General features: G+C 45.4%; 1 protein-coding gene across 6 annotated transcripts in view; it reads left to right on the plus strand.

Moving 5' to 3' along the window:
* Positions 1 to 13,943, plus strand: part of CTNND2 (catenin delta 2) — a 3,465,616-nt gene that overhangs the window by 1,530,154 nt on the left and 1,921,519 nt on the right. For all 6 annotated transcript variants that reach the window (XM_073587627.1, XM_073587626.1, XM_073587628.1 and 3 more), the window contains one exon: positions 8,045 to 8,228. In XM_073587627.1, coding sequence (XP_073443728.1) covers positions 8,045 to 8,228 — 184 coding nt within the window. The remainder of the gene's footprint in view (positions 1 to 8,044; positions 8,229 to 13,943) is intronic.

Here is a 13,943-nt window from a genome sequence, read left to right on the forward strand (position 1 = left end):
GGATATACAGTGTCAAAAACCTCACTCTGACCCTTATCGTGAGTAGACACCTGGTGGTAACAATAAATAAGTGTCCAAGTTTAAACACCAAATATATAGCAGGCAGACCAGTGAAAAGCAGTAAGGGGTAAAATCCCCAGCTGGACGGCCATATAATCAGGGCTAAAATAGCAAAGACACAAAAGCAAAGTAAACATACCAGGAAGTGAAAGGGGAGAGACACTGAATCCCAAGCTCAGCTGACCCCGACGTACGTTTGGGAAATGATCTTCCTGAGGAAGGAAGATCATTTCCCAAACGTACGTCGGGGTCAGCTGAGCTTGGGATTCAGTGTCTCTCCCCTTTCACTTCCTGGTATGTTTACTTTGCTTTTGTGTCTTTGCTATTTTACCCCTGATTATATGGCCGTCCAGCTGGGGATTTTACCCCTTACTGCTTTTCACTGGTCTGCCTGCTATATATTTGGTGTTTAAACTTGGACACTTATTTATTGTTACCACCAGGTGTCTAATCACGATAAGGGTCAGAGTGAGGTTTTTGATACTTTATATCCCTTTGCTCTGCTTCTGCTTGTGTCACCCTTTTTTTTGACATTGTTTGTGCTTTTCCACCTGTGCTATTTAATAAAGATTTGTGATTTTATCATACCTTGGACATCTATGCACTGATTTCCTTTTGCTGTTTCTTATTGATTACAGTGTGTCCTACACTGATTCTCTATGGGCTGATCGTGTTGGTTTCCTTTTCATCTGCACCCACACGTAATATATGATGTTATACTGTTTCAGCCTTGTGGTCTGTCATTTTTATTCATCAACATTGACCCAATGGGCAGTGAGGGAAAGGTATCGTCCCTGTCCATGGGTACTGGTCCACGCATCGGTGGTCAGGTGGACCTTGCTACTGACGGCGTTTAGTAGCGCATGTTTAATTTTTGCCTCCACAAGCTTTTGCAGGGCAGGGACGGCTTGCCTGCTGAAATAAAAGCGGCTGGGCACAGTGTATTGTGGGACTGCGAATGCCATGAAGTTCCTGAAGGTGTCAGTCTCCACCAGCCTAAATGAGAGCATTTCAAGGGCCAGTAACTTTGCAATGCCAGCATTCAGAACCTGTGCTCGGGGATGGTTTGCTGAGTATGGCCGCCTTTTCTCCCATGCCTGTGCTACCGATGGCTGTAGAGTGGCCTGGGAGTGTGAGGATGAACAGGAACGTGGTGCTGTGGGTGGAATGTCACTGGGTCTCTGGACAACAGTGCCAGAGGTTTTTCCATGGCGATCCTGTGAGGAAGCCGAACCAGCTGTGTGTGAGCTGGAGGAAGAGGCTACAACACGAGCTGAAGAGGTGGTAGGTGGTGCTGTAGGTTGGCCTACGTCTTCAGTGTGTCGTTGTAACTCCACCACGTGCTTCGTCCGCACATGTTTCCACATATTTGTGGTATTGAGGTTGCTGACACTTTTCCCTCTTTTGACTTTCTGATGACACAGCTTGCATTTGACAAAGCAAATGTCATTTGCAACTGTGTCAAAAAAGGACCACGCACTGCAAGTCTTGGGAGCCCCCGTTTTGGCTTTTGGAAGAGGAATGCTCCTAACGGGTGCCGAAGTGGAGGCTACAGGCAACCAAGTCTGCCCCCTCCCTCTCCCTCCTGTTTTGGCTGTTCGGGGAATCTCTTCCTCAGAGCTGCTCCCACCACCTTCCTGTTCCTCACGCCATGAAGGGTCAAGGACCTCATCATCTACACTCCCCTCTTCAAACTCCTGCTTCTCCTGGGTAGTCTCGACAGCACCGTACGCACCAGAAAATGGCACCTTAGACTCATCATCATCTGATGCGTACTGAGGTGTGCTGACCATAGGCACTGGCCCACCCGCCTCTTCAGATTCAGAGGGACAAAGCAGTTGTGCATCACTGCATACTCCCTCTTCTTCACATTCTTGAATGCGGCTTGGCTGGCCCCCTCTTTCCAAGCCAACAGATTCAGAGAACAGAAGTAGAGACTGTGATGGCTCCTGTACAGGCCTCTCTGACTGCCTGGGCAATTTGGCAGGTGGTGAAGAGACAGATGGTTGCTCTTCAGTGCTCTGGCCCTGAGAGGATGTGGAAGTCATTGAAGTCGATGCATTAGCTACCATCCATCCGACAACGGCTTCAATTTGTTCATCACGCAGCAGTGGGGTACGGCGAGGTCCTACAAAGCTGCGCATAAAGGACTGTTGCCTGGTAAAACTGGGGGATGCTGACTCACTGGTGCCCGCAGCAGGCACAGAATCCCCACGTCCTCTCCCTGCAGAATCCCCACGTCCTCTCCCTGCTGCAACTCCACGCCCACGACCACGTGCCTTACTCCCTGCCTTCTTCATCTTGGTAGTCTGATAAAGATAGGCAGAAAAGTAGAAAGGAGGGCTTAGTGTGCTTATTCCTGAACAGCTGGTAACAGGTATAAGAAACACTAATTTTATAAAGTGTGTGGACTACACTTTAATAGGAGCTAATGTGGCCTACACAACTGTCAAGTGGAGTGTTTGGTGAACTTTATTTTGTTTTGTTTTTTTCAAATAACAAAAAGGATGTGACAAAAGATTTGAAAGCGATAGTATCACAAACTTTTTGGAGCTATTACAATGCAGGAAGGTAACCTACAATGCAAAAGATGAGGCTCCAAAAAATAGGGTAATACTAATCTGGCTGCGCCTGCAGGGCACAAGCCAGCAAAAAGGCTCCTCTATCTACTCCTATATAGTGTTTGCAACCAACCAATGTAGCTGGATATGGATGGATGCACACTAATAGGAGAATTAATGAAAAATGAGCTGCAATAAAAGAAAAAGATGTATGAGGCAGTGACGCACGCTGAGCAGCCTACAAGCAGACGTGCCTGCAGGACACACTACAGCGTGAGCTGCACTCACACAGAGACCTCTCAGACAGCCGTGAACAGTGCAGAGAAATGGGCACTAGCACTGAAAGGCTGCAGAAAGGCTCTGCTCTCTAATCCTATAGTGTTTTCAACCAACGTATATGGATACGGATGGATGCACACTAAATGGAGAATGAAAAATTTGCAGCAAGAAAAAAAAAAAATTTCTTTGAGGCAGTTACACGCTGAGCGGCCTACAAGCAGACGTGCCTGCAGGACACACTACACAGCGTGAGCTGCACTCACACAGACCTTGCAGACAACTGTGACTAGCGCTGCTGCAAGGCAAAAGAAAGCTACACTTATTGAGAATGTAGCCTGGGTAAAGCACAATGTGATTTGTAAAATCGCTCTCTAACTGTGCCTCACAGTCTTGAACAGCAGCCTGTCCCTAACTGAATTCACAGCAGAGTGAACCCTAAATGGCGGCGGCAGCGGCTTTTATAGTGCATCATGACATAATTTCAGCAGCCAATCACAGCCATGCATTAGTTAACATGCCTACATGCCTAACAGGATGTGCCCACACTTCAGAGGATTGTCGTTGGCTGAATCAAATCAAACTGGCTCATAGTATTATGGGAACTTCCGATTCCGGTATTCGATATCCTAAAAGCATCAGAACTCGGTATCGGAATTCCGATACCGCGAATATTGGCCGATACCCGATACTTGCGGTATCGGAATGCTCAACACTACTCACGAGCGGAAGTGGGCAAAATGGAAGAGGTATTCGTGGTGCACACAGCCGAAGTGGCGTTGGAGACAGGGGTTTCATGACCATGTTGTGGACTGATTTCTCAGGTACTGCTCACACGACTGGCAATACTGCATCGATTGCAAGTGACAGGAGACAGCAGTTGTCAACTATGGTTACAAACTACCTCTCCTCCAATATCTATCGATGTTCTCCGTCACAGGTCATTCCCCTTTGACTATTGGGCCTGTAAACTGGACACCTGGCCTAAATTGGCACAATATGCCTTACAGGAGCTCGCTTGCCCTGCTGGTAGTGTGCTATCTGAAAGAGTCTTCAGTGCTGCTGGATCAATTCTGACAGAAAAAAGTACCCATCTGTCGACCCAAAATGTTCATGATCTAACCTTCATTAAAATGAACCATGCATGGGTTTCAAAGGATTTTGTCCCATCTTCCCCTGATGACACATAGGTTGCCAGAAAAAAGGCTCGCTTTTGTCCTCCTCTTCCTCGGACTTGTCAAATTCCTCCATTTGTAGCTGCTGAATGCACAGCCTACACATCAACATATTTTAAACCTCCCTAACTGGGCTGCCCACCCAAGGGCTGGGGTCACCACCTGGGCACACCCAGGCAAGTGCCGTTACTCTGAACAGGTGGGTGGGCCCACTCTTGGACAACGGCCCTGGCACAGGGCCCCTCATAGTACAATACAGTGTCTCTGACGGTGGGGGGGCCCACTCGCCATCAGACACCGGCGTACTATGAGGGGCCCTGTGCCAGTACCGTCACCCACGAGTGTGCCCCCCCAGCTTGGTCATGGCCACAGCACTTGCAAGTTGCAATACTTACCTCTCCCTGCTCCACCGCTGTGTAGTCTGGGCAGTTAAATCCTTCACAGGGACGACCACTGCAAATTTGGTGAACTGATCGATGATAGTTAAGATGTAGCTATGGCCTGTCCTGCTGGCCTCTACCTTCAGATGATCAATGGCTACCATTTGTAATGGACGTCGACTCACAATCGGATGCAGTGGTGCTTTATGATCAGCTTTCACAGTTTTCCCAGTCACAGATGTGTGACATTCCTGCCACCATTTTTCAATGTCTCCTCTCATGCCAAAACTATAGAATCGCCTACGGCCTGTGGCTTCTGTCTTTTGCACTCCAAAGTGGCCAGACACATCATGATAGGCAGTGAGGACCATGTCTACAGCTCTCCCTGTGATCACAATTTGATGGAGACGAGTAACTGTGAAGGGATCCACGCTACTGCGATACAGCAATCCTTTATTCACAAATAACCATTTTCGCTGTCTCCACAGATAAAGTATTTGACGGTCAGAATCGCCTCTGTGAAATCTACCTGGAGTTTTTCCCGTGATTAGTAATTCCCAAATTTCTGCAAACACTCGACTTTCCGTCTTTACTTGTATCCATCTAGTTTCCAGTAGCGGAGAGTCTGGACTGGCTCACTGAGACTGAAATATATACTAAGATTTAAAAGTACCCCAACAATGTATACTGGTGTACGCTTCAAATACATTTCCCTTTTTCTACTTTTTATATTCTGGTGTAATCCATACTGAGCCTGTGATTGTCTGTATTTCACTCTGGAAATATAGACAGAAATTTACAATTACCCCTAGACTGGATACACCTGGTGTCTGCTGATACAGTACCTTTGTTCTAAATTTTTTATTACGGCATAATCCATACTGAGCGAGCGTGTGTTGTTTCCTCTTCTATATAAACGGAGATAAAATTTTTACCCTATACTATATACAGCTTCTATCTTGTTATACAGTACCTTTGTTCGACATTTAGTATTACGGTCAAATCCATACTGAGTGAGCGTCTGAGAGCGTCTCTGGAAATATATACCGAGATTTCAAATTTGCCCAACACTGTATACAGCTCTACGCTTCTGATACAGTACCCTTTTTTGCTATTTTGATTCTGGTGTAATCCATAATGAGCCTGTGAACGTCTGTTTGTTACTCCAGAAATATATTTGGGGATTTAAGATTATACCAACACCGTATACAGCTGTATGCTTGTGATACATTACCCATTTACTGCTTTTTATATTCTTGTCTAATCCATACTGGGACTGAGAGCTTTTGTGTCTGGCTCCTGAAATGTATATGGAGATTCAGAATGTTAAAACTATACTATATATACCTTGTATCTGTTGATACTGTACCCTTTCTCAACTTTTTATATTATTGTGTAATCCATACTGAGCCTGTGAGCGTCTGTGTATGACTCATGAAATATATATGGAGATTTACAATTATATCTAGACTGTATAGAGCTGTTTGCTTCTGATACAGTACCATATATCTGCTGGTATTTTGGGTACATTTTCACAAAAATTAGTAAGTATGGAGGAAGAGGCAACGGCGTGGGGGGCCAGCTGGTACTGATGGTGGTGGTGGTGCATCTGCTAGTAGTGCCAAAAGCACAATAGCAGCTAAGGCAGGAGGTGTTGAGCCTGCGTTATGGTCTGGCTCCGGAAAGCCTGTAAGGCTCCCTTTTCTGGGAGTAGGTAAACTGCTTTTAAAGCCAGAGCATCACAAACTGGTTTTGCCTTACATTGCTGAAACAGCCTCCAGCTCTATCCTCTACTTCCTCTACTGAAGTTTTAAAAAATACAAGCACTGAGTCATCAGTGCAGGCTTCTGGTCAGGAGCAACCCCTTTCCTTGGGTCCTTCACCCACACCAAAAGTGAAGGATGCGGCAGCCCACACTTCAGATTACTCCATGGAGCTCTTTTCACATACCATGCCTGGGTTTATTCTAAATGGGGCACATAATATATATGGAGCATTGTTTGGGCCCATAAGACACTGGAGCATCATCCATGAGGCCCATAATATACTGGAGCATTCCAAATGGGGGACATCAGACACTGGAGCAGCATTTACGGTGCCTATTATTTACTGGAGCATTAGAAATGGGACTCATTATATATGGAGCATTATGTGTGCCCATAAGACACTGGAACATCATCCATGGGGCCCATCATATACTGGAGCATTCTAAATGGGGCAGATCAGACACTGGAGCAGCATCTATGGGGCCCATTATACACTGGAGCATTAGAAATGGGGCCCATTATATATGGAGCATTATTTGGGGCCATAACACAATGGAGCATCATCCATGGGGCCTATCATATACTGGAGCATTTTAAATGAGGCAGATTATATATGGAGCATTATTTGGGCCCATTATACACTGGAGCATCATCCATGAGGCCCATCACATACTTGAGCATTCCAAATGGGGGACATCAGTCACTGGAGCAGCATTTACGGGGCCCATTATACACTGGAGCATTAGAAATGGGGCTCATTATATATGGAGCATTATTTGGGCCCATCATACACTGGAGCATCATCCAAGAGGCCCATCATATACTGGAGCATTCCAAATGGGGGACACCAGACACTGGATCAGCATCTATTTGGCCCATTATACACTGGAGCATTAGAAATGGGGCCCATTATATATGGAGCATTATTTGGGCCCATAACACACTGGAGCATCATCCATTGAGACCATCATATACTGTAGCATTATGTGGAGCTCATCATATACTGTATGGAACATTATATGGGACCAATTATTCTGTATAGAGAAATATAGGGGGCTCATTATTCTGTATGGCACACCATGTGGTGGCCATAATACTGTATGGAGTAATATACTGTCCGTTTTTTGAGCTATTGTAGAATTTAAAATAGATATCAGTCATGTCATGTAAGAAGTGAAGTATTTTTCATTGTACTATACCTATATTTCTGTGCCTTACCGGAGCATCATGAATTGTGGTATGTGTTAAAGGGGCGCACTGACAATCTTTGGCCCAGGGCACACGAAAACCTGGCGCCAGCCCTACCCCCCCCACAACTTTAGCCAAATAACCCCCAGTTTTCAATGCGTAACTATTAGTTTAAAGTAAATTAAGGTAATAAGAATTGATGTTGGCATTGAAATGGGCAGTGTAGGTGTGTTTTCTTCCTCCACTCCCTGCCGACTTTGCTTCCCCATTGACTTGCATTGGGTTTCGTGTTTCAGGCAGACCACGACTTTTCCCTATAGTCGGCCGATTTCGTTCGACTCGACTTTTGAGAAAGTCGGGTTTCATGAAATCCAACTCGACCCTAAAAAAGGCAAAGTCGCTCATCTCTAAAAGGGACACAACAGATTTGAAAAGTGGAGCTTTGTCAGGAAGGTGAAACAAGCTTCAGCGGTAGACACAGCTAGTTTTATTTTAAGATCTCTCAAGCATTTCTAAAATGCATGATCTCATTAATTTGACAATTTTGTATATGTAGAACTGGAATGAGAAATAAAGCAAATAAATAAAATATAATCATTTTCTTGTTGCCTAACTACCATTTGTTTTATTGCATGTAGGAGTTTTGTGGAATCTTTCTTCTTGTGATGCACTTAAAATGCCAATAATTCAGGATGCCCTAGCTGTGCTGACCAATGCAGTGATTATCCCGCATTCTGGATGGGAAAACTCTATACTGCAGGATGATCGTAAAATACAGTTACATTCATCGCAGGTGCTTCGCAATGCAACTGGGTGTCTAAGGTAAGGATAGAGTAATAAATGTGACTCATCACTCTAAACTACCTTCTTCCATTACTGCACAGTCCAGTTCAGATACTCGTGTGTTGCCATAATCACTCTAACCAGTCTGCAGTTGAACAATCCTATACAGGAAGCTATCATATACCGCGTGTTTAATACTTTTCTAAAATCGCAATCATCGATTGTTTTCATCGATTGTTTCAACAGATTATACTAGAGTTCTGTAGAATTGGACGAGATTGGCTAGTCTTTGTTCCTCAAAAGTCTTTGCTTTACTTTGCTCACTGGTTGTCCTTCTGTCATCAACTTTTGGTAGCTACTAACTGGTAAATGCCCAGGATGTGCTTTTGAAATGCTCTGATGTAGTTTTCTAGCCAACAAAATTTGACACGTCAAAGATGCTTAAATACCGATATAATACTTAATGTGAACATTCAAATCACCCCATTTTGCCCACATTGAAAATAAAGAAATTAAAAATACTCATATGTGGTTTTATTACATTCACAAAAGTCTGACCTATCAAATTAATTAATCCAATCAGTCAGCGGCATAATGAGAAAGAAACTAAATGCCAGAATTATGGCAAGGAAATTAAATGAGAGGTGATCAAAACAATGTATCTATCCCAGAATGGTACCAATAAAAATGTAATCTCGGTGCAAAAAATAAGCTATCACACAGCTCCATCAACCACAAATTGAGACTACAGGTCTCGGAAACTGGACACTTAAGCAATTTTTTTTTTCACAAATTTCCAATTTTTTTTCACCACTTAAATAAAAAAAAATCATATTTTGCATCTCCATAATCGTATTGAACTGAAGAATTATGTTGCCAGGTGATTTTTACCATATAATGAACATGGTAAATAAAAACAAAACATACAAATATTGTGGAATTTTACTTTTCTCTCAATTTTTGCTGCATTTCAATTTTTTTACGTTCTTTCCAGTATATAAAATGTTAAAATCAATGGTGTCATTCATGCTACATGATCCACTAATAATTAGAAATAATGTAACGGACTCCATTATAAGAGCCAATTTTTATGATGATCAAGGTCCCATGTAGAGATGGTTAATGTTGTATAAAAACAGTCTCACAGAAGCAGGTAATTTAAGGGTTGCTGTGTTCTGTCAAACATTTCCCTATTGTTATGTCAATATGCTCTGATTAGTGGGAGTTGGATGTCAGAATCCTTTTGACTTTAGAATTAGGCAACCACGGATCGAAAAATAGTTCAAAGGGGTTGTACAAAGTTTCGTTGTTATCCCTTTTTGTGAGGATAGGGTATAACTTCAGACTGCTGGAGGTCTGACTGGTGGGAACTTCACAGATCATGAGAACTTTTGCCCTGATGAGCCTTGTGTGAATGGTACAGTGGTCGAGTTTGCACACTCCCACACCATTGATTTTCTAAGGACCACTGAAAATACCTGAGCGCTGTGCTTGTCTTGTCTTTATGCAAATTGTCTCTTCAGAGAGGAAGAGGACTAGAACTCTAGTGCCACCTATTGGAGGTAGCAATCCTAAAAGTCAATGTTGACCCTTTAACGAGCCTTCTTACATGACTTAGGATAAAAGCCAAGCCAGAATCTCCATTTGCAGACACTGTGTTTCGGGGTACTGCCCCTCATCAGTGCAAAGTGGGAGATCTGGCTTGGCTGTGAGAGAGGCGTCTGACCGATATCCAAGAAGTATCATTTCTCCTTGCGGAGAATGACATGCTAAGCATGTCGAGGTGAGGAGACTTAAAGCCACAATGCTCCTCTGGGAAATATACTAATTATGCAAATTGTCTCTTCAGAGAGGAAGAGGACTAGAACTCTAGTGCCACCTATTGGAGGTAGCAATCCTAAAAGTCAATGTTGACCCTTTAACGAGCCTTCTTACATGACTTAGGATAAAAGCCAAGCCAGAATCTCCATTTGCAGACACTGTGTTTCGGGGTACTGCCCCTCATCAGTGCAAAGTGGGAGATCTGGCTTGGCTGTCTTGTCTTTGGCATTTACATTAAGAATGATTGCAACGCCAGTGTGCATTTAATCAAACCCTGCTCCATTTATCATTTATCAGTTATTTTGGGCAGTCTTATAGACAAGGAAGGAGAGGTCGAGCATGCTGCAGAGTTCTGTTCTGGGAATAGTTGGGGTCCCAACTGTCAGAACCTCAGTGATAAATAAGCATGTTATCCCCTCTCCTTTGGATAAAAAATAATCTTCTATTTTGGGAATAACCCTTTGATTTAATCAAATTGCTTTTACCCCTATTCTGTCCACTTTTATTAGATTTGTTATTTCCTCTGATTTTCAGTGCAGCCATGCAGTGTACATCCGAATCAACTCACAGGATCTGGGTGCAGTCTGCTGTGTAAAGTCACACATTTCTCTTCCACACCATGTCACTGTAAGAAGGGGACATTTACTGTAGTGTTGTAAATTCAGGCAGTGGAAACAAGCAGAAGAAACAAGTTCTGGCAATGCTGCCAAAGGAACATATTCGTGGCGTGACCAGACCTGCATTTATGGTATGGGGTCTTTTGACTAATTATGTCCTGCCTGCTCTCTTCAGGGATGATGCTGTCAACCTCCAGGCACTGTGCCTGGCATCATGCATTCAATAATAGCGCCATTCCCCCTCTGTGTCTGATGTTTCAGCCAGTGGGCGCGATGACGCCATTTCATCGAACCATGCTGTGCTGGACAGTGGAACTGCTGAGGAGATATAGTACAGAGACTGCAGCATTGGGGAGCTAGGAGAAGTGAGTATTATTGATTTTTTTTTAATCAGTGAGTACGTGATAGCCATAATACTGGAGGACTATGGGGTGTGCATTATACCATATGGGAGGTGCAATATACTATATGGGGCTGCATTATATTATATGAGGGCTGCATTATACTATATAGGGCTACATCATACAATATGGAGGTTGCATTATACGCTTCGACCCTGAATCATAATAAATGTGTGGCCTGAAGATCCACTGGAGGATGACTCACCACTGTTCCTTCGACTTCTCTCTTCCAGCTGCGACTGACTCCTGGTACCTGGAGCCTCCTGCTTCCATGACCTGACTGTGGTCACCATTTCCTTTAAGGATGCCTCTGCCCTCTGGCTGAATGTGCTGCGACCATTGCAGGCGGCAGCACATAATACCACGCTTCCCGTGCCTGACTCTCCTCGATGCTGGAGACCACTTTTACTGCCACTGCATATGGTCTCCAAGGCTGGAATAGGTGCGGGAGTTGAGTAATGGTAATCATTGCAATCACTGTGACTGCATATGGCTGCGACGGTCCTCCACTGCGGCCGCTTTCTCAACTCCTCCTTCTTGCTCCTGCTTCTCCACACCCGTGGTGCTCCAGCTACTAGCAATCCTCCGTTGCATTCAGACAGGTAACTCACTTGGCAATGGCATCTCTCTTCAGGGCACGACGTCTGGGCTCCACCCGTTCGTGGGTGTAGTTACTTCCTTCTGCCCCACCTGTTCTTCAGGCATCTGCTGTAGGTGTCTGGGCCTCTTCTTCTTCTGCCGCGCCCATCTCGAGTGGGAACCAGTCACTATGGGACATGGCCTCGGCTCAGGCCACCGCTTCTTCCATCTTCGTGCACTTTTCTGCTTATAACACTCACGGTGGATGGCACCGCTCTCATCTTTAACTCCACTGACCGCCATCTTTATGTAAGTGTTTGATGCCATCTTTAAGTCTCCAACGGCCACCATCTTTGCTGTTTTCAAGGCTCCTCCACTCTCGGCATATAAGGCATCACAATCCTGTCAACTACGCCAATTCTGTAAGGTGGCCAGGGTGGTAGTCTTGGCAACAGGCTGTTCTGTTCCTAAACCCTGGCACCCCACAGATAGAATACAGTGTCCCTTCTGCTGCATGTTCAGCATGCGCAGCAGAAAACTTACAGTTACTGTCAGAGTCCTTTCCAGTTTTGTCACTCCGGCTTCATGTTTCCAAGTTCCCCAAAACACCTCAGAGTCACAGTTCTTTTACAACAGTTGAACTTTACTAATCAACAGGGCATTCATCACCTTGGCAGCACAATTCACACAGAGCAACGTATTCTGCGCTTTCCCTGCCTTCCGAGAAGACTCTATTCTCTCTGTAGTCTATCTCTTTCTTCCCAGCAATACCTGACATCTCTTTGGACAATCTGTGTCCCACCCGTGCCTCCACCAGCTCCCTGTCTGCCCCTCGTCTGGTTCCAATTAGGAAAGGTGCTGGGAATGCCATCTCAGCTGTTCCCACCCCAGTTGTAGACCCAGGTCATTTTAAGCTGGTGCCTGTCTCCAGCCTTGGGGCCCTTCCTGCTGTAGCAGCTTTATCTCCACGAACTGCAGCCATCTGCTCACTGCTTCTCACACATCCAGCCCTGGGTAAGGCTGCCTGGCCTCTGTCTCTAATCAGGAAGTGCCTGTCCTATTCCTCCCTGCTCTGTATTCCTCCCTGCTCTTGTGGCCCCTCCCATTTGCTTAACCCTTACCTTACCACGCTCATGTGGCAGTGATCCCGGCCTCCAGGCATTTCAAGCGCACACTCATCAGCGAATGACAATGACATCATATGCCGGCGACATGCTCGCTGACATCAGTTGCCAGCCTCCTTTTGGCTTGTGGCTTTAATCATTGCCATGCGGGCCTGGGCTAGCAAGGCAATAGAGTAGTAACTGAACTTGCATCTCTGATGCAAGTTCAGTTACTGCACCGGCAGAACCTGCCGCTACCTCTCCTCAGGGATGCATCGTCGCCTGAGGCGAAGTGCTCAACTTGCCTCATGGTAGGTGCACCCCTGGTTTTAGCAGAGGCAGTGCTGCAGTGATTCCAGGTTGCGACTTATATGGACGACGTACTTTGAGATGACAATTCGGGCAGGGAGAAGGAGGCGGTACTTGAGCTGGAGTAGGAGGTGGAGGAAACCCTGAATGAACTAGGGCCTGCAATCCTCATCGTTGGTAGCATGTTTGCCGTAACAAGATGCAACCCTGTCCAGGCTTCCACTAAGTTCATGCAGTGTGCTGTCAGTGAAATGTAGCATCCGTGGCTACAAGCACTTGTCCACTTGTTAGTGGATAACTGGATCTTCCCAATAACTGTGTTGGTTAGGGCATGAGTAATGTTATAGGACACATGATGGTGGAACGTGGAGGCAAGCCCCGACAGGACACTAAGTCCCGAAGAACTGCCACCACCATGAAATTGCGGAAAGCCTCAGTGTCCACTTGTCTTAACCACAACTTTCCCTGGGCAAGCAGTCTGGAAATGTTCCTGTATAGTGATTTGGCCATTGGGTGGGTAACTGCATATTTTCTTCTGTGTTACAAGGCCTGGGATAGGGAAGGCTGAACGCTGAACTGGGAAAATGAATTGGACATGGTTGCTGATGGTACTTGCAAATGTGCAATGACAAATCCAGGGCGGGAGGCATCTGCTCCTGCATCCTGGACAGGGAATTGTCAAGAATGTAGCACAGGGGGAGGTGTGGCGCCCCCAGGAGTCTGGTCGCCACAGTGGCATCACCTTCCTCCTAGGGAGTATGATGTCATGCTTGGAAGCAATGAAGGGTCTCTCTAGCAGGTAAATACAACACACAACACAGTTTCCACACCAGGCCAGCAGAGGGAGCTCTGAACCAAAACTGGGGGAAGAGCTTCTCTCTGGGGGCAAGGGAGGAGTTAGAGGAGTTCGTGTGAGGAGGGCAA

This window comes from Dendrobates tinctorius, unplaced genomic scaffold, assembly GCF_039654945.1.
Source record: "Dendrobates tinctorius isolate UK_male_01 unplaced genomic scaffold, ASM3965494v1 ptg000100l, whole genome shotgun sequence".
Lineage (NCBI taxonomy): Eukaryota > Metazoa > Chordata > Amphibia > Anura > Dendrobatidae > Dendrobates > Dendrobates tinctorius.